The 16,513-nt window shown below is 37.5% G+C and overlaps 1 protein-coding gene across 1 annotated transcript in view; it reads right to left on the bottom strand.

Moving 5' to 3' along the window:
- Positions 1-16,513, bottom strand: part of RBL1 (RB transcriptional corepressor like 1) — a 59,839-nt gene that overhangs the window by 29,827 nt on the left and 13,499 nt on the right. The window contains exons 3-11 of the mRNA XM_045528629.1: positions 13,359-13,559; positions 12,919-12,983; positions 12,690-12,818; positions 12,424-12,584; positions 9,386-9,435; positions 8,582-8,768; positions 7,293-7,459; positions 1,360-1,472; positions 1,068-1,171 (exon numbers count right to left, since the gene is read on the bottom strand). Of these exons, the coding sequence (XP_045384585.1) occupies positions 1,068-1,171; positions 1,360-1,472; positions 7,293-7,459; positions 8,582-8,768; positions 9,386-9,435; positions 12,424-12,584; positions 12,690-12,818; positions 12,919-12,983; positions 13,359-13,559 (1,177 nt within the window). The remainder of the gene's footprint in view (positions 1-1,067; positions 1,172-1,359; positions 1,473-7,292; positions 7,460-8,581; positions 8,769-9,385; positions 9,436-12,423; positions 12,585-12,689; positions 12,819-12,918; positions 12,984-13,358; positions 13,560-16,513) is intronic.

Below are 16,513 nucleotides of genomic sequence, written 5' to 3'. Positions count from 1 at the left end.
TAATTTTAAAAATGAATTCATACAGAATGTCTTTTATAAAGTATAGAAATGGAAAACAGCAGTGGCTGAGGGAAGTATGACTATACAGGGCAATATGAGGAAGATCTTTGTGGTTACAGAACAATTCTGTATCTTGAGTTTGGTGGTGGCTATATAATCTACACATGTGATACAATTGTATAGACAGATACACACTGTTTCAATGTCAATTTCCTAGTTTTGATATTATAAATTGTAACCACTAGGGGAAACAGGGTAAAGGGTACCTGGGACTTCTTTGTACTACTTTTGCAACTCTTTGTGAATTTATAATTATTTTAAAAATAAAAAGTTAAAAAATTTACTTCTTTCTCCAAAAGCCATGAGAGTGTATGCTCTACCAAGATGTTAGGGTAAACTACAAAAGAGAAAGATATAGAACTCCCCCCCCCCCCAATAGAGGGTAACCAACACAGAAGAGATACAAAGAAAATTTCCAGATGAAAACAAAGAGAAATTCTATTACAATAGTTATGTAGCATTCTTAGATGTCAACCTCTTCCTATTGAAATAGAAGGTCAGAAGATTCCCAGAATGACTGACTACAGGGGAAAAAAGGAGAGAAGAGGAAATGAAAGATCATATGATAGTTTTGACTTATAGAAAAATTATTTACATAGCTTATTGTAGAGAGTGGTTGGACTTGGTCAAATAGTCAAGGAAAATGAAGCAATTTTTAAAAATTCCCACCATTTTATAATCCAAAATCCTTGGAGGTATGGAAAAATATCTTAATTATCAGTTAGCTTAATAGTTAGGGGGGTTCATTATCACTACCTAGGAATGAAGGACCAGAAAAAAGGACCTACAGGGAAAGGACATTGTGTACCAAAGATGAATTTTACATATTTCACATTTCTGCCTACACACAGCTAGGCCTGCATGTGCCAAAGTCAACAAAAATGTCATCTTGGCCTCATTTGCCATAAACTGCTGACCTCTACAATGCCCTATAGAGCATCTAAAAACACTACTTCCAGGCTAAGATTTTAGACCTTGCCAATGGCTGGGAGAGTGAATTTACTTACTGACATGTCCATTCCATGAAGTCTTCGTGTTTCCTGAACCATTACAGTCTCTAATATTTTATAATACAAAATTTCTGCCAGCTTTAGTCTGTTTACAGCAAAGTCTACAGGGGAAATACAGGGAAAAAAGGAGTTCATGAATTTTAGTTGTTAAGGACTGAAGAACAAAAATTATATACATTTAAATTTGATACATTAAGAAAAATAGGCAAGGAAAAAACTTGAATTTGTGCTTTTTGGGGGACAATCTATCGACCTTCAATATTGTGCCGATTTTATTTCTGCTTCTTACCTATGTGAGATCCTGGCTGTTCATCTGTTGATTGAGTATAGTGTTGGCAGAAAGTCTCTCCTATTGCTTTCACTATTTTCATAATGTTTTCCATTGGATTACGTATACAAGATCTACAAAATACAAGAGGAACCTAATTACCAGGAAAACATCAGAGTGTCTACATTCCTTCTTTCAAAAATTAGTTTGTTTTTTAGTAGCCAAAGTTTTTTGTTTTTTAAGACACAGGATCTCACTCTGTCACCCAGGCTAGAGTGCAGTGGTGCGATCATGGCTCACTGAAGAAGCCTCAAATTCCTTGGCTCAAGCAATCCTCCCCCCTCAGCCTCTCGAGTAGCTGGGACAAGCCAAAATTCTATTCTTAGTTGTAAACCTGTATATGTAAACAAAGCTTTATATATGTAAAATATTTCATATATAATATATAAAATTATGTATAATAAAAAGTTACATTTTTTACACATGTAAAAAAACTTTGTTTCTATGAGTTTGACTATTTTATATACCACCTCATATGAGTGGAATTATGCAGTATTTGTCTTTTTGTGATTGGCTTATTTCACTTAGCATAATTTACTCAAGGTTTATCCATGTTTTAGCATATGACAAGATTTTCTTCTTCTTCTTCTTTTTTTTTTTTAAAGACAAGGTCTTACTCTGTTGTCCAGGCTGGAGTGCAGTGGCATGATCATAGCCCACTGTAGCCCGAAATTCCTGGGCTCGTCCCATCTGTCTCCTGAGTTGCTGGGACTACAGGCATGTGCTACCATGCCCAACTAATAATTTTTCAATTCTTCTGAAAATATACCCAGAAGTGGCACTGCTGAGTCATATGGTAATTGTATTTTTAATTTTTTGAGAATCTTTATGCTGTTTTCCATAGCAGCTGTAGCACTTTACAGTCCTACCAATAGTGTACAACAGTTCCAATTTTTCTACATCCTTACCAAGACTTGCAATCTGGGTTATTTTCGGGAGGGGGAATAGTAGTCATCCTAACAGATGTGAGGTGACATCTCATTGTGGTTTTCTTTCTTTCTTTTCTTCTCTTCTCTTCTTTCTCTCTCTCTCTCTCTCTCTTTCTTTTTGAGACAGGGTCTCACTCTGTTGCCCAGGCTAGAGTACAGTGGCACGATCATAGCTCACTGCAGCCTCGAACTCCTGGGCTCAAGAGATCCTTCTGCCTCAGCCTCCCGAGTTGATAAGACTACAGGTGTGCACCATTATGACTGGCTAATTTTTCTTTTTCTTTTTGTAGAGATAGGGTCTTGCTATGTTGCTCAGGCTGGTCTCGAACTCCTGGGCTCAAGTTATCCTCCTGTCTCGGACTTCCAAAGTCCTGGGATTACAGGTATGAGGCACCATCCCGCTTCCCAGTAGTTCTTTTTTTTTAAATTAACTTTTTCTTATCACCTACAATTTTAATTTTGTGGTTATCAAAAAAGTTGTTTTAGACTTAAATAGATTATCATGTTTGTCTCTTGCACACACGTAAAAAGAAAAAGACATAGCAAGACTTCGTCACTACAAAAAAATTTTAAAAATTAGCCAGGGCCGGGCGCGATGGCTCACGCCTGTAATCCTAGCACTCTGGGAGGCCGAGGCGGGTGGATTGCTCAAGGTCAGGAGTTCGAGACCAGCCTGAGCAAGAGCGAGATCCCGTCTCTACTACAAATAGAAATAAATTATCTGGCCAACTAAAAATATATATACAAAAAATTAGCCGGGCATGGTGGCGCATGTCTATAGTCCCAGCTACTCGGGAGGCTGAGGCAGTAGGATAGCTTAAGCCCAGGAGTTTGAGGTTGCTGTGAGCTAGGCTGACGCCACGGCACTCACTCTAACCTGGGCAACAGAGTGAGACTCTGTCAAAAAAAAAAAAAAAAAAAAATTAGCCGGGCATGGTGGCAGGCACCTGTAGTACTAGCTAATCAGGAGTCTGAGGCAGGAGGATCGCTTGAGCCAGGGAGTTCGAGGCTGCAGTGAGCTATGAAAGCATCACTGTACTCCAGCCTGGGTTACAGAGTGAGATCCTGTCTCTAAAAAAATATAAATTTTTAAAAAAGAAAACGATGGGTGGAATAAGTTAAGTCTTCACTTTCAGGATGTCTGTGAGTTTCCACAGAATATTGACTGTTGTGCAATCAAGGGTGTTGGTGATATAGCATTTCTTAAGAGAGCTCCACCAACCTCTGAGATTTTCTTCCAAGTCACTGACCCTCACATTGTAAGTTTTAGTACGGGTTCTTTCTTGATCTCATCAGAAGGTATCAATAGATACATGGCTTTCGAACAGAAATCAGGATTTGTGCTCCTTCTTCAAATGATCCCTAAATGGCATAGGAACTAAAGTATCCAGAGGCTATGGTCACAGTTGTCCAGCCAAGGCACCCAAAATAACAACCACGTCCATATGCATAGGTAATGAAACTCTAACACAACTGACATCGACTCTTGCACAGAGAAGCATCTTCACAGGTGCCTTACATGCTCTTGTCATCTGTGTCACAGCTCAAGGTGGAAGAACAGGAGGTAAAAGAGGGCTCCCTCAGACTAGTGGTGAGGGGCATGAAGGTTCTGGGGTGCCATGCCCACCAGGGACACAGAAACTAGGTCTGTAAGTGGTGAGGGCAGGAGTGGTTTTGATTTACATTTCCCTGGTTAGTGATGTTGAGCATTTTTTCAGATGCTTGTTAGCCATCTGTATATCTCCTTTTGAGAAATGTCTACCCAACTCTTTATACACTTTTTAACTGAATTATTTGTTTTTTGTTAGTGAGTTGTAGGAGTTCTTTACATATTCTGGGTATGAACCCCTTATCTGATACATGGTTTGTAATTATAATATTTCTTCCATTCTATAGGTTGTCTCTTTACTCTGTGGGTTGTTTTCCTTGCCTTGTAAAAGTTTTTAAGCTTGATATAGTCCCATTTGTCTATTTTTCCTTTTGTTACCTGTGCTTTTGGTGTCATAGTCAAGAAATCATCGCTCATTCCAATGCAATAAAACTTTTTCCTCATGTTTTTCTTCTAGTAATTTTATAGCTTTAGGTCTTATGTTTGGATCTTTAATGCATTTCAAGTTAATTTTTGAATATAATGTAAGATAAGAATCTATCTTCAGACCAGGCATGGTGGCCTGTAATCCAAGCACTCTGGGAGGCCAAGGTGGGAGGATTGCTTGAGCTCAGGAGTTCAAGACCAGTCTGAGTAAGAGTGAGATCCCGTCTCCACTAAAAATAGAAAAATTAGCCATGCCTATAGTCCCAGCTCCTCAGGAGGCTGAGGTAAGAGGATCACTTGAGCCCAGGAGTTTCAGGTTACCATGAGCTACGATGACACCACTGTGCTCTATTGAGACTCTGTCTCAAAAAATAAAAGAGTCTATCTTCATTTTTTGTATGGATATCCAGTTGAAGAGATTATCCTTTCTCCATTGCATAGTTTTGGCACCCTTGTCAAAGATTACATGACCATGTATGTGATGGTTTATTTCTAGGCTCTCTGCTCTGTTCCATTGGTCTACAGGTCTGTCTTTAGGTCAATGCCATACTGTTTTGATTACCGTAGCTTTGTAATAGGTTTCAAAATCAGAAAGTGTATAGTATCCAGCTTTGTTCTTTCTCAAGATCATTTTGACTATTCAGGGTCCCTTGAGATTACGTATGAATTTTAGGTTGTTTTTCTTTTATGTCTACAAAAAAATGACATTGGGATTTTGATAGGGATTGCACTGACTCTGTTGATCACTTTTATATGACATAGACATTTTAACAATATTAAGTCTTCCAGTCCATGAATACAGATGTCTTTCCATTTATTTGTATCTAGGTTTTTTTTTAACTTTTGCATTCTATACTTCCTTCCTTCTTTTTCTTGTTGCTATAAAATGTTTGTATAGTTGCCTTGTTGTATCTTTTCAACTTATATATGCTTAAACGAGCAGTTTAGTCCAGACCTATTTACTCAAATGCTATGGAAGGCAGATCTCCATAAAAGTCTTACTACCTTACCAGCAAAATGCTTATCTTCTGAGGTTGCGGTCTCCAACCCCTGGGCCATGGCCAAGTATCGTGGCCTGTTAGGAAACAGGTCGCATATCACTGCCTGAGCCCTGCACCACCCCCCCGCCATGACATCCCAGACCCCCACCCCCAGTCTGTAGAAAAACTGTCTTCCATGAAACTGGTCCCTGGTGCCAAAAAAGTTGAGGACTGCTATTCTGAGGTATTTCTGATGCTAGGGATTGTTCTGTCCAGTTTTCTGTATCCTAAAGGTTTGAGAAACAGGGGGAGAGCTCAGCTGGCACTATGTTCAACTTTTATTGGAGGACCAGAGATTTGCTTTCTCTTCTGAGATTTAGTTAAATGTCCCCATTCCAGGGTTCACTATACCTAGTCAGGGATATCTCCTAGTTTTATGAGGCTCTCTTCCCAAATCATCATGGAATGTTGGAAAATGGCAGCCCCTGGCAGTTGTTCTATTTCTAGTGGGATCCTGGTCGTGGTAAATAGGGACTTTCACTTGGGGAGGTTTCTACGACTTTTTACCCACCTGCCTACTCATCCCATTTGTTTCTCTCTAAATCTGAGGTATTAATGAGCATTCTCAAGAGTCTATCAACATACCCTCTTTCCCCAGCACTATTTCTTAGGGATGGGCACCCGAATCATCATTTCCTTTCTTGATGTCTATTTTGGAAATTTATGGCATGAAATTATGTCCCTCTCCTCATTTGGTTGCTGCTGATAAATATTTTGCTGGTTTTTACTATTCTCTTTTTTCATTAAGTATTAGGCAAGAAAGTTCTCTGATCTGGCTTTATTCTACCATCTTTAACCAGCAAATATCCCTTTTTGTAGAAGAAAAAACTACATAAAATTCCATTTTATGGCTGTACCACCAATATGTAATCAGTCCCCTATCTGATGGACATTTAGATTTAATTCATTTAAAGTCAATATGAAAGAAAAAACATGCATAACTCACGGGTAGTTAGTTACAAGAGTAGAATGTCAGAGCTAAATAAACTTTAAGATATATACATATCTTTGAAAGTTTATAATCCTATGAAATAACATTATAGATAATTTTTTTAAAGAGCAGGGTCTCAGCCTGAGCAACACAGTGAGACTCTGTCTCTTAAAAAAAAAAAAAAAAAAAAAAAGCCAGATATGGTGGCGTGCGTCTGTAGTCCTAGCTACTTGGGAGGCTGAAGCAGGCGGATCCCTTGAGCCTAGGAGTTTGAGGGTGTAGTGAGGTATGACTGTACCACTGTAATCTAGTAACCAGGACAGAGCAAGACTCTAAAGAGAAAAAAAAAGTAGCTGGGACTACAGGTGCATACCACCACACCGGGATATTATATATAATTTTTAATACGTACTTCTATCTGGTTGTAAGTCAATATATATATATATGTGTGTGTGTGTATATATATATATATATATTTTTTTTTTTTTTTTTTGAGACAGAGTCTCACTCTGTTGCCTGGGCTAGAGTGCCATGGCATCAGCCTAGCTCACAGCAACCTCAAACTCCTGGGCTCAAGCAATCCTTCTGCCTCAGCCTCCCGAGTAGCTGGGACTACAGGCATGCACCACCATTCCCAGCCAATTTTTTCTATATATTTTTAGTTGTCCAGCTAATTTCTTTCTATTTTTAGTAGAGACGGGGTCTCGCTCTTGCTCAGGCTGGTCTCGAACTCCTGACCTCGAGCGATCCACCCGCCTTGGCCTCCCAGAGTGCTAGGATTATAGGAGTGAGCCACCGCGCCCAGCCGTAAGTCAATATATTTTATGATTGAAATGGTATAGTAAAACTTGCCAGATTTATATCCACTATGTCAAAAATTCTGAATATACTAAAAATAGAATAGAATACAGAATCCAATTTTAAAACGACATTTAGAAAAATAACAGTATTATACATACTCAAAAATATTTATAAGTTGTTCACTTGGTGCATTTTTCAATCCAGCCACAATACTCTGTAACCGGCTTACACTTTGGGTGGCTGATGCAACAGGAGTAATGACTGCTTCTTTTTCTCGTAAATATCGCCGTCCTGTCAATGGGGTAGAAGGTGCAAACGATCTTTTCTGTCAGAAAAGAAAAATCTGTGACATTAAAAAGTTATCTTTCCCCTTATGTATTTAATTAAGTACATACACCATCTTCTCTATTCATATTTGGTGAATATCCAGCAAATTTTTAGCAACACTATGCTAATAACATCCTTATTTTTGAATAATAGTTTTTCAAAGCACTTTCTACCTATAATCTTATTTTATCTTCATAAAATTCATGTGAAATATACATAACGTATACACATTTTAATTTTACATATGAGGAAACAAGCACAGAGAAGTCAAAAAACTTGTTTAAGGTGACAAAGACAATGGTAGTGCTTGGACTAAAACTTAGGTTTTCTACCTTCTAGACCAATGAATTTTCCATTAGACCTCATCCTCCAAGCCATTTTACACATAAATAAAAAATTAAGCCGAGGTCGGTGGATCATTTGAGCTCAGGAGTTCGAGATCAGCCTGAGTAAGATCGAGACCCTGTCTCTACTAAAAATAGAAAGAAATTAGCTGAACAACTAAAAATATATAGAAAAAATTGTCCGGGCATGGTGGTGCATGCCTGTAGTCCCAGCTACTCGGGAGGCTGAGGCAGAAGGATTGCTTGAGCCCAGGAGTTTGAGGTTGCTGTGAGCTAGGCTGACGCCATGGCACTCTAGCCCAGGCAACAGAGTGAGACTCTGTCTCAAAAAATAAAAAAAAAAAAGATAAAAAATTAAGCCTTGGCCATTAACAATCAAATCCAGAGTTATACAGCTGAAGTTAGAGAAGAGCATGTAGTCTGTGCCATGGGTAGGAAAGCAAACTACACTTTAAAGAAACCTAACAGAAGCTAAGTTGAAGCAAAGAAAGAATGCTAAAAAAGCAAAAATTCCTCTTTATGTAAAAAGACAAATACATTTACCAATAAACCCAGGCATATTGGTTAAATGTATACAAAATATGAATAATAGCAGGAAATGAGGTAAAAATACTAAATGAAATAGTTTTACAAATTACCTTGTCAGGCTTTCATAGGAAACATGAATTAGTAGAAGAAACTCAAGATTTAACTCGAAAGATGCTTCTGCTGTTAGTAGAATCACACAGAAAGAAGAAAAGATCATTCAAGACTGAGGCCAGGCTAGGTTATATTACTTTTTCAAAGTGTTGTTGAAGGTTATACTCCACATGAGCCTGTGCTGTTAGTTTCCCTAATGGCGTATCACCAGGGAACTTTCGAGGGGTTCCAATTTCTTCTTCTGCATCTGCTCCCAAAAAGATCCTCTCATCAAAATCACCAACAGTTAAAACATACTCTTCATATTCTTTGTTCACTGCTTTGCTGCAAAGAAAATTAATTTTAAGCTGCTGGAATAATATTTAATTACACAATGGATTTATCTTGATTTAAAGATAGATTTAGAGTCCACAGCTTGGAAAAGTTGAGGACTTTCTAGTTTTTATTAACTCTGCCCATCTAACAATATCAGAGGGTCCTATCTGATTATAGAAACTCTTCACATTCACATATAGAGCAATAAATTAATTGAAAAGTGAGTGAAAAGAGAAGATATACTTAATCTGAAAACTAGTTGAATGTAATTAAGGAAAAGAAAGTGATACTTGATCATTGAGGAAGAAATAATGGCTTTGAAATATGGGTATTCTGAATCTGCCGTCAGGTGATTAATGAAAGAATACAAAATCAAATACAGCATCAATGGGTCCATTTATAATTTCTCAGGAGAGTAGCTGTTTTAAATGCCAATGATTTATTAAAATAAATGTACATAACGCCATTAAGGCTCAGTGAGTGACAATACTCATTCAATGCCACTAAAGCAGAAGGAATTTGAATTAGGAGGAGTTATTCTGATATAATGTTATGCTTAACAAATTACAAAAAATCATTATTGGCAGCTTGTGATATGCCAGACACCATTAATGCTAGATACTTACCTATTATCAGTGAAACTAGAAAGGTCCAGGAGGCATTCTCCTTTTAAAATCTAGGAAGAAAAAATTATTTTGGGTTGTCATATAATAATTAAATAGATTAACACACACCCCAAAACATAAAATTTATCTAAGTTTTCACATTGTTAGTTGTTACAATACACACACAAAACAGAATTACTAAATTATTTCAGATGAGTATTTAGCATGCAAATAAAATTTTTTTTTTCATTTTTGGAGACAGGGTCTCTCTCTATTGCCCAGGCTGGAGTGCAGTGGCATAAACATAGCTCAATGTAACTTCAAACTCTTAGGCTCTAGCGAACCTCCCACCTCAGCTTCCCCAGTAGCTAGGACCACAGGCATAAGCTACCATGCCAGTTAATTTTTTAAAAAATTTTTGATAGAGATGGGGTCTGTTGCCTAGGCTGATCTCAAACTCCTGGCCTTAAGCTATCCTCCCACCTTGGCTTCCCAAAGTGCTGGGATTACAGGTGTGAGCTACTGTGCCCGGCTGTAAATAAAATATTAAAAAAGAAAAAAAAATTTAAAGTCATGTTTTGAAACTTTGTTACTAGTCTATGGTAGTGGTCTCTAGATTTGAGTGATACAAGAGTCGACTTATAGTAGATCCGGAGAAATTAAAAACAAACAAACAAAAGAATCACTTAGAGGAAAATCTGTTAAAAATGCAGACTGATGGACCTCAAGGCCTGAACTGAGGCAGCATTTTTAATAAATTCCCCAAGTGATTCTAATGAAAGCTGCCCATTATTAAACGTTGGTCTATGGAAAAGGGAAACTAACATTAATTGAATCATATGTGTCAGACAAGTAAAAGATTCAAAGAGAATATATATAGGTACTGTCACTGGAGGGAAAGGAAAACTACATTGTTATTAATATGTTCTGTGTACTGACACAATACTTAGATTACTATGCATCAGGGGTTGCAAACCCAAATGCCTTAAGGGGTCAGGGTTCAACATATATAAACAAAAAGGGTAGGAAGCTTACTTCCCATCCTAAAAGAAGTGGCCATCATTTAGCCTGACAGCAGTAACCCATGTAGAAACTCCAACCCAGTATTCCGTAGCTTCTGATTTTTAAAAGCTTTTCATGTAAAAGGTCTTGATATTTAAATGAAAAAATTGAATGAAATAAAAATAAGTATCATATTATTTTTATAACATACTTATACAGGCCAAACAAAACATCTGTGCCCACGGGCAAGAGGACCATCATCTATAGCAGGATACTTATAGAGGTAAAGGAGGTACTACAATAATTATGCCAAAACAACAGCCAAACACCAGATAATCCAGGCAAACCAATATTTATGGTCATTATACCCAGGTAGTATGCTACTGCTTCTGCAGAAGACACTGAACATAAGCCCTAGGTTCCTTTAAGACTGTGGTCCCCAAACCCCGGGCCATGGACTGGTGTCCATCTGTGGACTATTAGGAACCAAGCTGCACAGCAGGAGGTGAGTGGTGGGCAAGCAAGCGAAGCTTCATCTGTATTTACAGTTGCTCCCCATAGCTCACATCACCACATAAACTCTGCCTCCTGTCAGATCAGTGGGGGCATTAGATTCTCATGGGAGTGCAAACCCTACTGTAAACTGCATATGTGAGGGATCTAGGTTGTGCACTCTGTATAAGAATCTAATGCCTAATGATCTGAGGTGGAGCTGAGGTGGTAATGCTAGCACCAGGGAGCAGCTGCAAATACAGATTGTCATTAGCAGAGAGGTCTGACTGCACAATAAATGTAATGCACTTGACTCATCCCAAAACCATCTCCCACCCCACCCCCAAACCTGTCTGTGGAAAAATTGTCTTCCATGAAACCGATCCCTGGTGCCAAAAAGGTTGGAGACCACTGTTTTAAGAGTTTACTTTGCTGGACAAGATCTTTAGCATACAGATAAAGAACATTCATTCATTCATTCATTCATTCATTCAAAGATAGAATACAAAAGTTTGTGTAAGAAAAGAAGAAACCAGTTAGGGAAGACTTTATGTTTAAAGAAAAACCTCAGTATTTGCAAAGTGGGGGACCACAGTGATGACCTGATCCAAACCCCTCCTTTTACCACAGAGAAATTTCAAGGCCTGGCTAGATTTAATGGCTTGATGTTCGGGAAATAAGAAATTGAAACCCAAAGGAACAAGCCAATTCGTAAATATAGAAGTAGCTAATTATTTATGAAAAAAAAATCCAGAATGCATGCAGGTAGTCTATAAATAGCTACAAAACTATAATGGATTTTCTGCTCTATTTATATAGAATAAAAACTACAGTTGTTATACATTATCCTACTTTTAGTAAACAGACAGCAGTTATTCAAACTGTAGCAGTAAATTAGTCAGCTTACTCTGACTTCCTGTTTTTCATAATTCTTGACCAGGCTTTCTCTTATGTTCTGTTCTTTATAATTCTTTTTGTTTTTTTTTTTTTTTGAGACAGAGTCTCACTCTGTTGCCCAAGGTAGAGTGTCATGGCATCAGCCTAGCTCACAGGAACCTCAAACTCCTGGGCTCAAGCAATCCTACTGCCTCAGCCTCCTGAGTAGCTGGGACTACACGCATATGCCACCATGCCTGGCTAATTTTTTCTATATATATTTTTAGTTGTCCAGCTAATTTCTTTCTATATTTTTTTAGTAGAGACTGGGTCTCGCTCTTGCTCAGGCTGGTCTCAAACTCCTGAGCTCAAACGATCCACCCGCCTCGGCCTCCCAGACTGCTAGGATTACAGCCGTGAGCCACCATGCCCGGCCTATAATTCTTTATCAATACCTCCTATAGTTGGCTCTGACAGTGCATTTACCTGGCGGTACATATAGCTTGTCATATTCTTCAACAGCTGAGTTTCTTACATCACATAAGATCACAGGGAAATTCTGCATCACAGCAGAGATTGAAACCTGGGAATCTTGACCCTGAGTCCTATAATGTTGAGAACTTGCTTAAAACATTTTTTTCCTTTGAGGCTGCTGCTGACCCCTAATCATTTAATTATAAGTACAGTACCTTTCTATCAAAAAGTTTTGAAATATATGGTTTAAAGTAGTGCTCCTTTATTCCTTTTGCTTCTACTAGAAGTCCATCATGCAGTTCACACAGTACAGCAATTATGCAGGGAGGCTCTTCAGAAGCCCTAAAGTCAGCAGTCTGGAAATCAGATGGTAAACCTAGTTTTACAGGGTAAGAGGAGCAGGGAAAAAAACAATATGGTCAACTTTTAAAACTTTTGCCAAAAGTTGATAATCAGTTTTCAAAATAAATAAAAGTCTTACCTTTAAATGAAGGGTTTAGCAAGTCTTGTCTATTTGGGCACATAATGGCATTGGCAAAAATCAGATCCAAGCAGCACAGAAGTAAATGATAAGAGTTTACTAAATCATCCCCAATCATACGAAAATTACCTTTATAAGAAAAAAAGACATAAAAGCCAGAAACCTTCCATGTGAAATAGCACCAAGTTCCCACAGTAGAAATTTAAGACCATTGAAAGTATCACCTTACCTTTAGTATAAACAAAGAGTGTCCAACAGAAATTAAAGAGATCCTTTACACTACAAGGAATCCTCCTAAAAAGGAAAAGAAATATACTTTTTGTCTGAGTGGCTTGCTAAATATCATGCAAATTGAAACAGTGAATATAAACAACAAATAGTAAAGTCAAAGGATATATAAGATTCCATTCACAAAGGACAGATAATCTATGATGTATGAAATGGACGTAAATAAGCCTTTCCAATCTGCATAAAATAATCAGAACACAGAAAAATAAGTATTACCCTCAATTTCCACACATGGATAATTAATTGTACATGGATTTAAAAAGAAATTTAAGTTCTTTGGAGATGGATATTTCTCGCAAAAAGTAGACTTTCAAAAAAGCAAATTCTCTTCAGTTTGTATTATAATCTTTATGTCAATTACAAAAGGATTAAGGGTCTCACCTCTGTTTCCTGCTTCGTGGTAACTTTGGTTGTTCTTCATATGGATTTTGAAATATATCTAAAAAAATTGGCTCAAATTTTTTGAAAATTACAGTCGACACCTCAAAATTTCTCTCTAGCCTTTCTATACGTTCACGAAATTCTTGTGGCAGGTTTGACATGTCCATCCATTTCTTCATTTTACTAAAAAACTGTATTAAACTAAAAAAAAGGAGAAAAAAGGCAACTTTAAAATTCATTCAGATAATGGACTGAAAAGGAAACATTCTATTCATGACTAAGACTCTTTATCAAAAAACCTAAATTTAGGCCAGGTGCAGTAGTACACGCCTGTAATCCCAGCTACTTGGGAGGCAGGAGAGGATCACTTGAACCCAGGAGTTTGGGTTAGTGCACTACAATTGCGCCTGTGAATAGCAATACAGTGAGATCTCATCTCAAAAAAATTCCCCAAACACACACATACATAACAACAAAAAAACCACACACATACGTAACCTGAATTTATTAAAAAACAACAAAAAACCTTACTCCCAAGTGCTATGAAATGATTTTGGTTCCCAGGATCACTACGGGGATGTAGAGTTCAAATTAGTGGTCATCAGATAAAGTGTCTTCTATGCAGACATTTTGTGTGCATTTACCTACTTCTTTTATTCCCTATAGCACCTAGACAGTATTCTGCATAAAAAAATTAAAAAGCAAATGTCAGTTAACAGATTGACAGGTTCACAAAATTAGCTTGAGGAAAAGCAGAAGTCTCCCAAATGGAAAGACTTTTTCTCATTTTCCAAATGGGAAGTTGATCACAACGCACCAGATTGTTACAGGTTAGGAGTAAAATTCAAGTGTTTGAGTTCCAATGGGTGATTCTACCACCAAAAGGAAAGAGGGTAGTATATACTCAAAAAATGTGGGGAGTTAGCTATGCTCTCATCAAAAGTTCGGGTCCCTCAGACAGGGGGCGTTGCAAAGGATGCAAAAATAATAGGAAACAGAAATAAAAATAATACACAGAGCCAAAGATATAGTTTATAAAGTAAAGATTTATGAAGATAGATAAAGCAGGGTGCCCAGAAGGTTACATCTCTTCCCGCGGAAATGTAACCCAGACTGAAGTTTTACACAGATACTTATAGGTAGGTACAGTTTCTCAGCAACGGGATTTACATAATGATAGGTAGTTTGGTTTGGGGTCAAAGTCTTCTAAAAGGCTACTACAGATCCTTCAACTAACTCTATCTAGGTGAATAATGAGTTATAAAATCTTCTTAAGGCAAACTTCTAAGTTTTATGATAAAGCTATTACTTTAGCAAAAACAGAGACATCGTGGCTCTGGTTATTGTGTATTACAACAGAGATTTTAGAAGTCAAACATGAGCTGTCCCTTATGCTATTTATTTTAACTGCATGGTTCTGTCTGGGTCCAGCTCAGGCAGCATATCTATTTGATCAGCTCTCATCTCTAGCGGCCTGTCTTTGTTGATCAGCTCGAGCATCCCTTGGCTCTAGGCAAGACCTGCTTTGTCTTTCAAAACAGGTGAGAGTCATAGGCCCAGATAGCAGCAGTCGCCTTGGAAAGCAGCTGCTACTGACCATTGAGACACCCTCCTGAGGCGAGGCAGCTTTTGATATGCGAACTAACACATTTACATTTTCCTTTAGGGCAAAGCCTTGCAAGACTCCTGAAATCATTTCTGTCTTTAAAAATATACGGGGCATTTCTATAAATCAATATTTCTTAGGCTCAACAAGAAAACCACTTAATAGATTATTATTCTACCTGCCTGGCTTATTCAATTATAGGTACATTCTTTATGTCTCTATGTTAGTGTGGTCTTAGATTAAAAATGTGTAGTGTCAAAGATCACTTTATTGTCTAGTAATATATACAGAATAATATTTGTAATTTTTTAAAAAGGTGATGAAAGACATTATCCCCTAATTGTCCATAGGTATTCAAACTCTGGACATGTTGATTGAAATCTCAGATTCTAAGAGTCCCATTAAAAGAATCTTATCAATAGCAGCAAAAAATTTGCCAGATTACTAAATATGTTTTGGCTCACAAATTATACTCCCTTAAAGAGGACTTTTTTTCTCTTTTGGATGATCAGCATATGAAACCCTTTGCTTTGAGGATATTCCCACTTTTGAGTCTTATCTTCACTAGATAAATCAGCTTTACCAGAAGTTAGGATGAAGGAATATAACCTGAGTTCCTTTATCAGATGCATCTGCTCAGGAATTTGAATCTGAAGCTGGTGGTGTAAGAAGTGAGGAAGTGGTAAATTCTTATAGCAGGATCAATAGCAATATTCAGCTCCTAGGGGCAAATAAAAAGCAATATCCAGGGACAGCATTGCTAGCCATGCAAGCTGTGTCCTCACTATATGGATTCTGTGATATGTTTTTTGGCTGTGAGCCCAGTCTCCTTTTGTTCCTGCCCCTTTTCCAAGCCAAGTTTCTTAAGTCATCCTAAAGATTTTATTAGCTATTTAATATTTCTCTTCTTCCTAAGTTAGCCAAAGTTAGTAATTGATATCTGTTTTTTTGTAAACAAGAGCCTTGACTATTACATTCCCATATAATCCATTGTACATACTCCTCTCCCAAGAATGGCTGTCCTAACCTGGAACAAAATGCATCAAAGTGACTGAAAACAAACAATATTTATAGTACTGTTATCACTTAAATTATGATTATGATTTTTAAAACAAAAATAAGATGTAAACTTCACAGCTTTCAATATTCATTGGGATTCTGTTATAAAGAATACACAACTCAGGCTAGGCTCAGTGACACAAATCTGTAGTCCCAGTTACTTGGGAGGCTGAGGTGGGAGGATCACCTGAGTCCAGGAATTCAAGACCAGCCTGGGCAACATAATGAGACCCCATTGTATAAAAGAAAAAAATTTCAAATATTAAAAAAAGAGAGACAGAAAAGGATACACTAATAAGCACATAAAAAGATGCTCAACATCATTAGTCATAAGTGAAATGCAAATCAAAACCATGATAAGATACTACTTCACACCTACTAGGATGGCTATAATAAAAAGACAGATAATAACAAGTATTGACAAGAATGTGCAGAAACTAGAACCCTCATAAACTGCTGGTAGGAATGTAAATGGGTATGGTCACTTTGG

Source organism: Lemur catta, chromosome 17 (genome assembly GCF_020740605.2).
Source record: "Lemur catta isolate mLemCat1 chromosome 17, mLemCat1.pri, whole genome shotgun sequence".
NCBI classification, from domain to species: domain Eukaryota; kingdom Metazoa; phylum Chordata; class Mammalia; order Primates; family Lemuridae; genus Lemur; species Lemur catta.
This window is presented reverse-complemented; position numbering and strand designations above follow the sequence as displayed.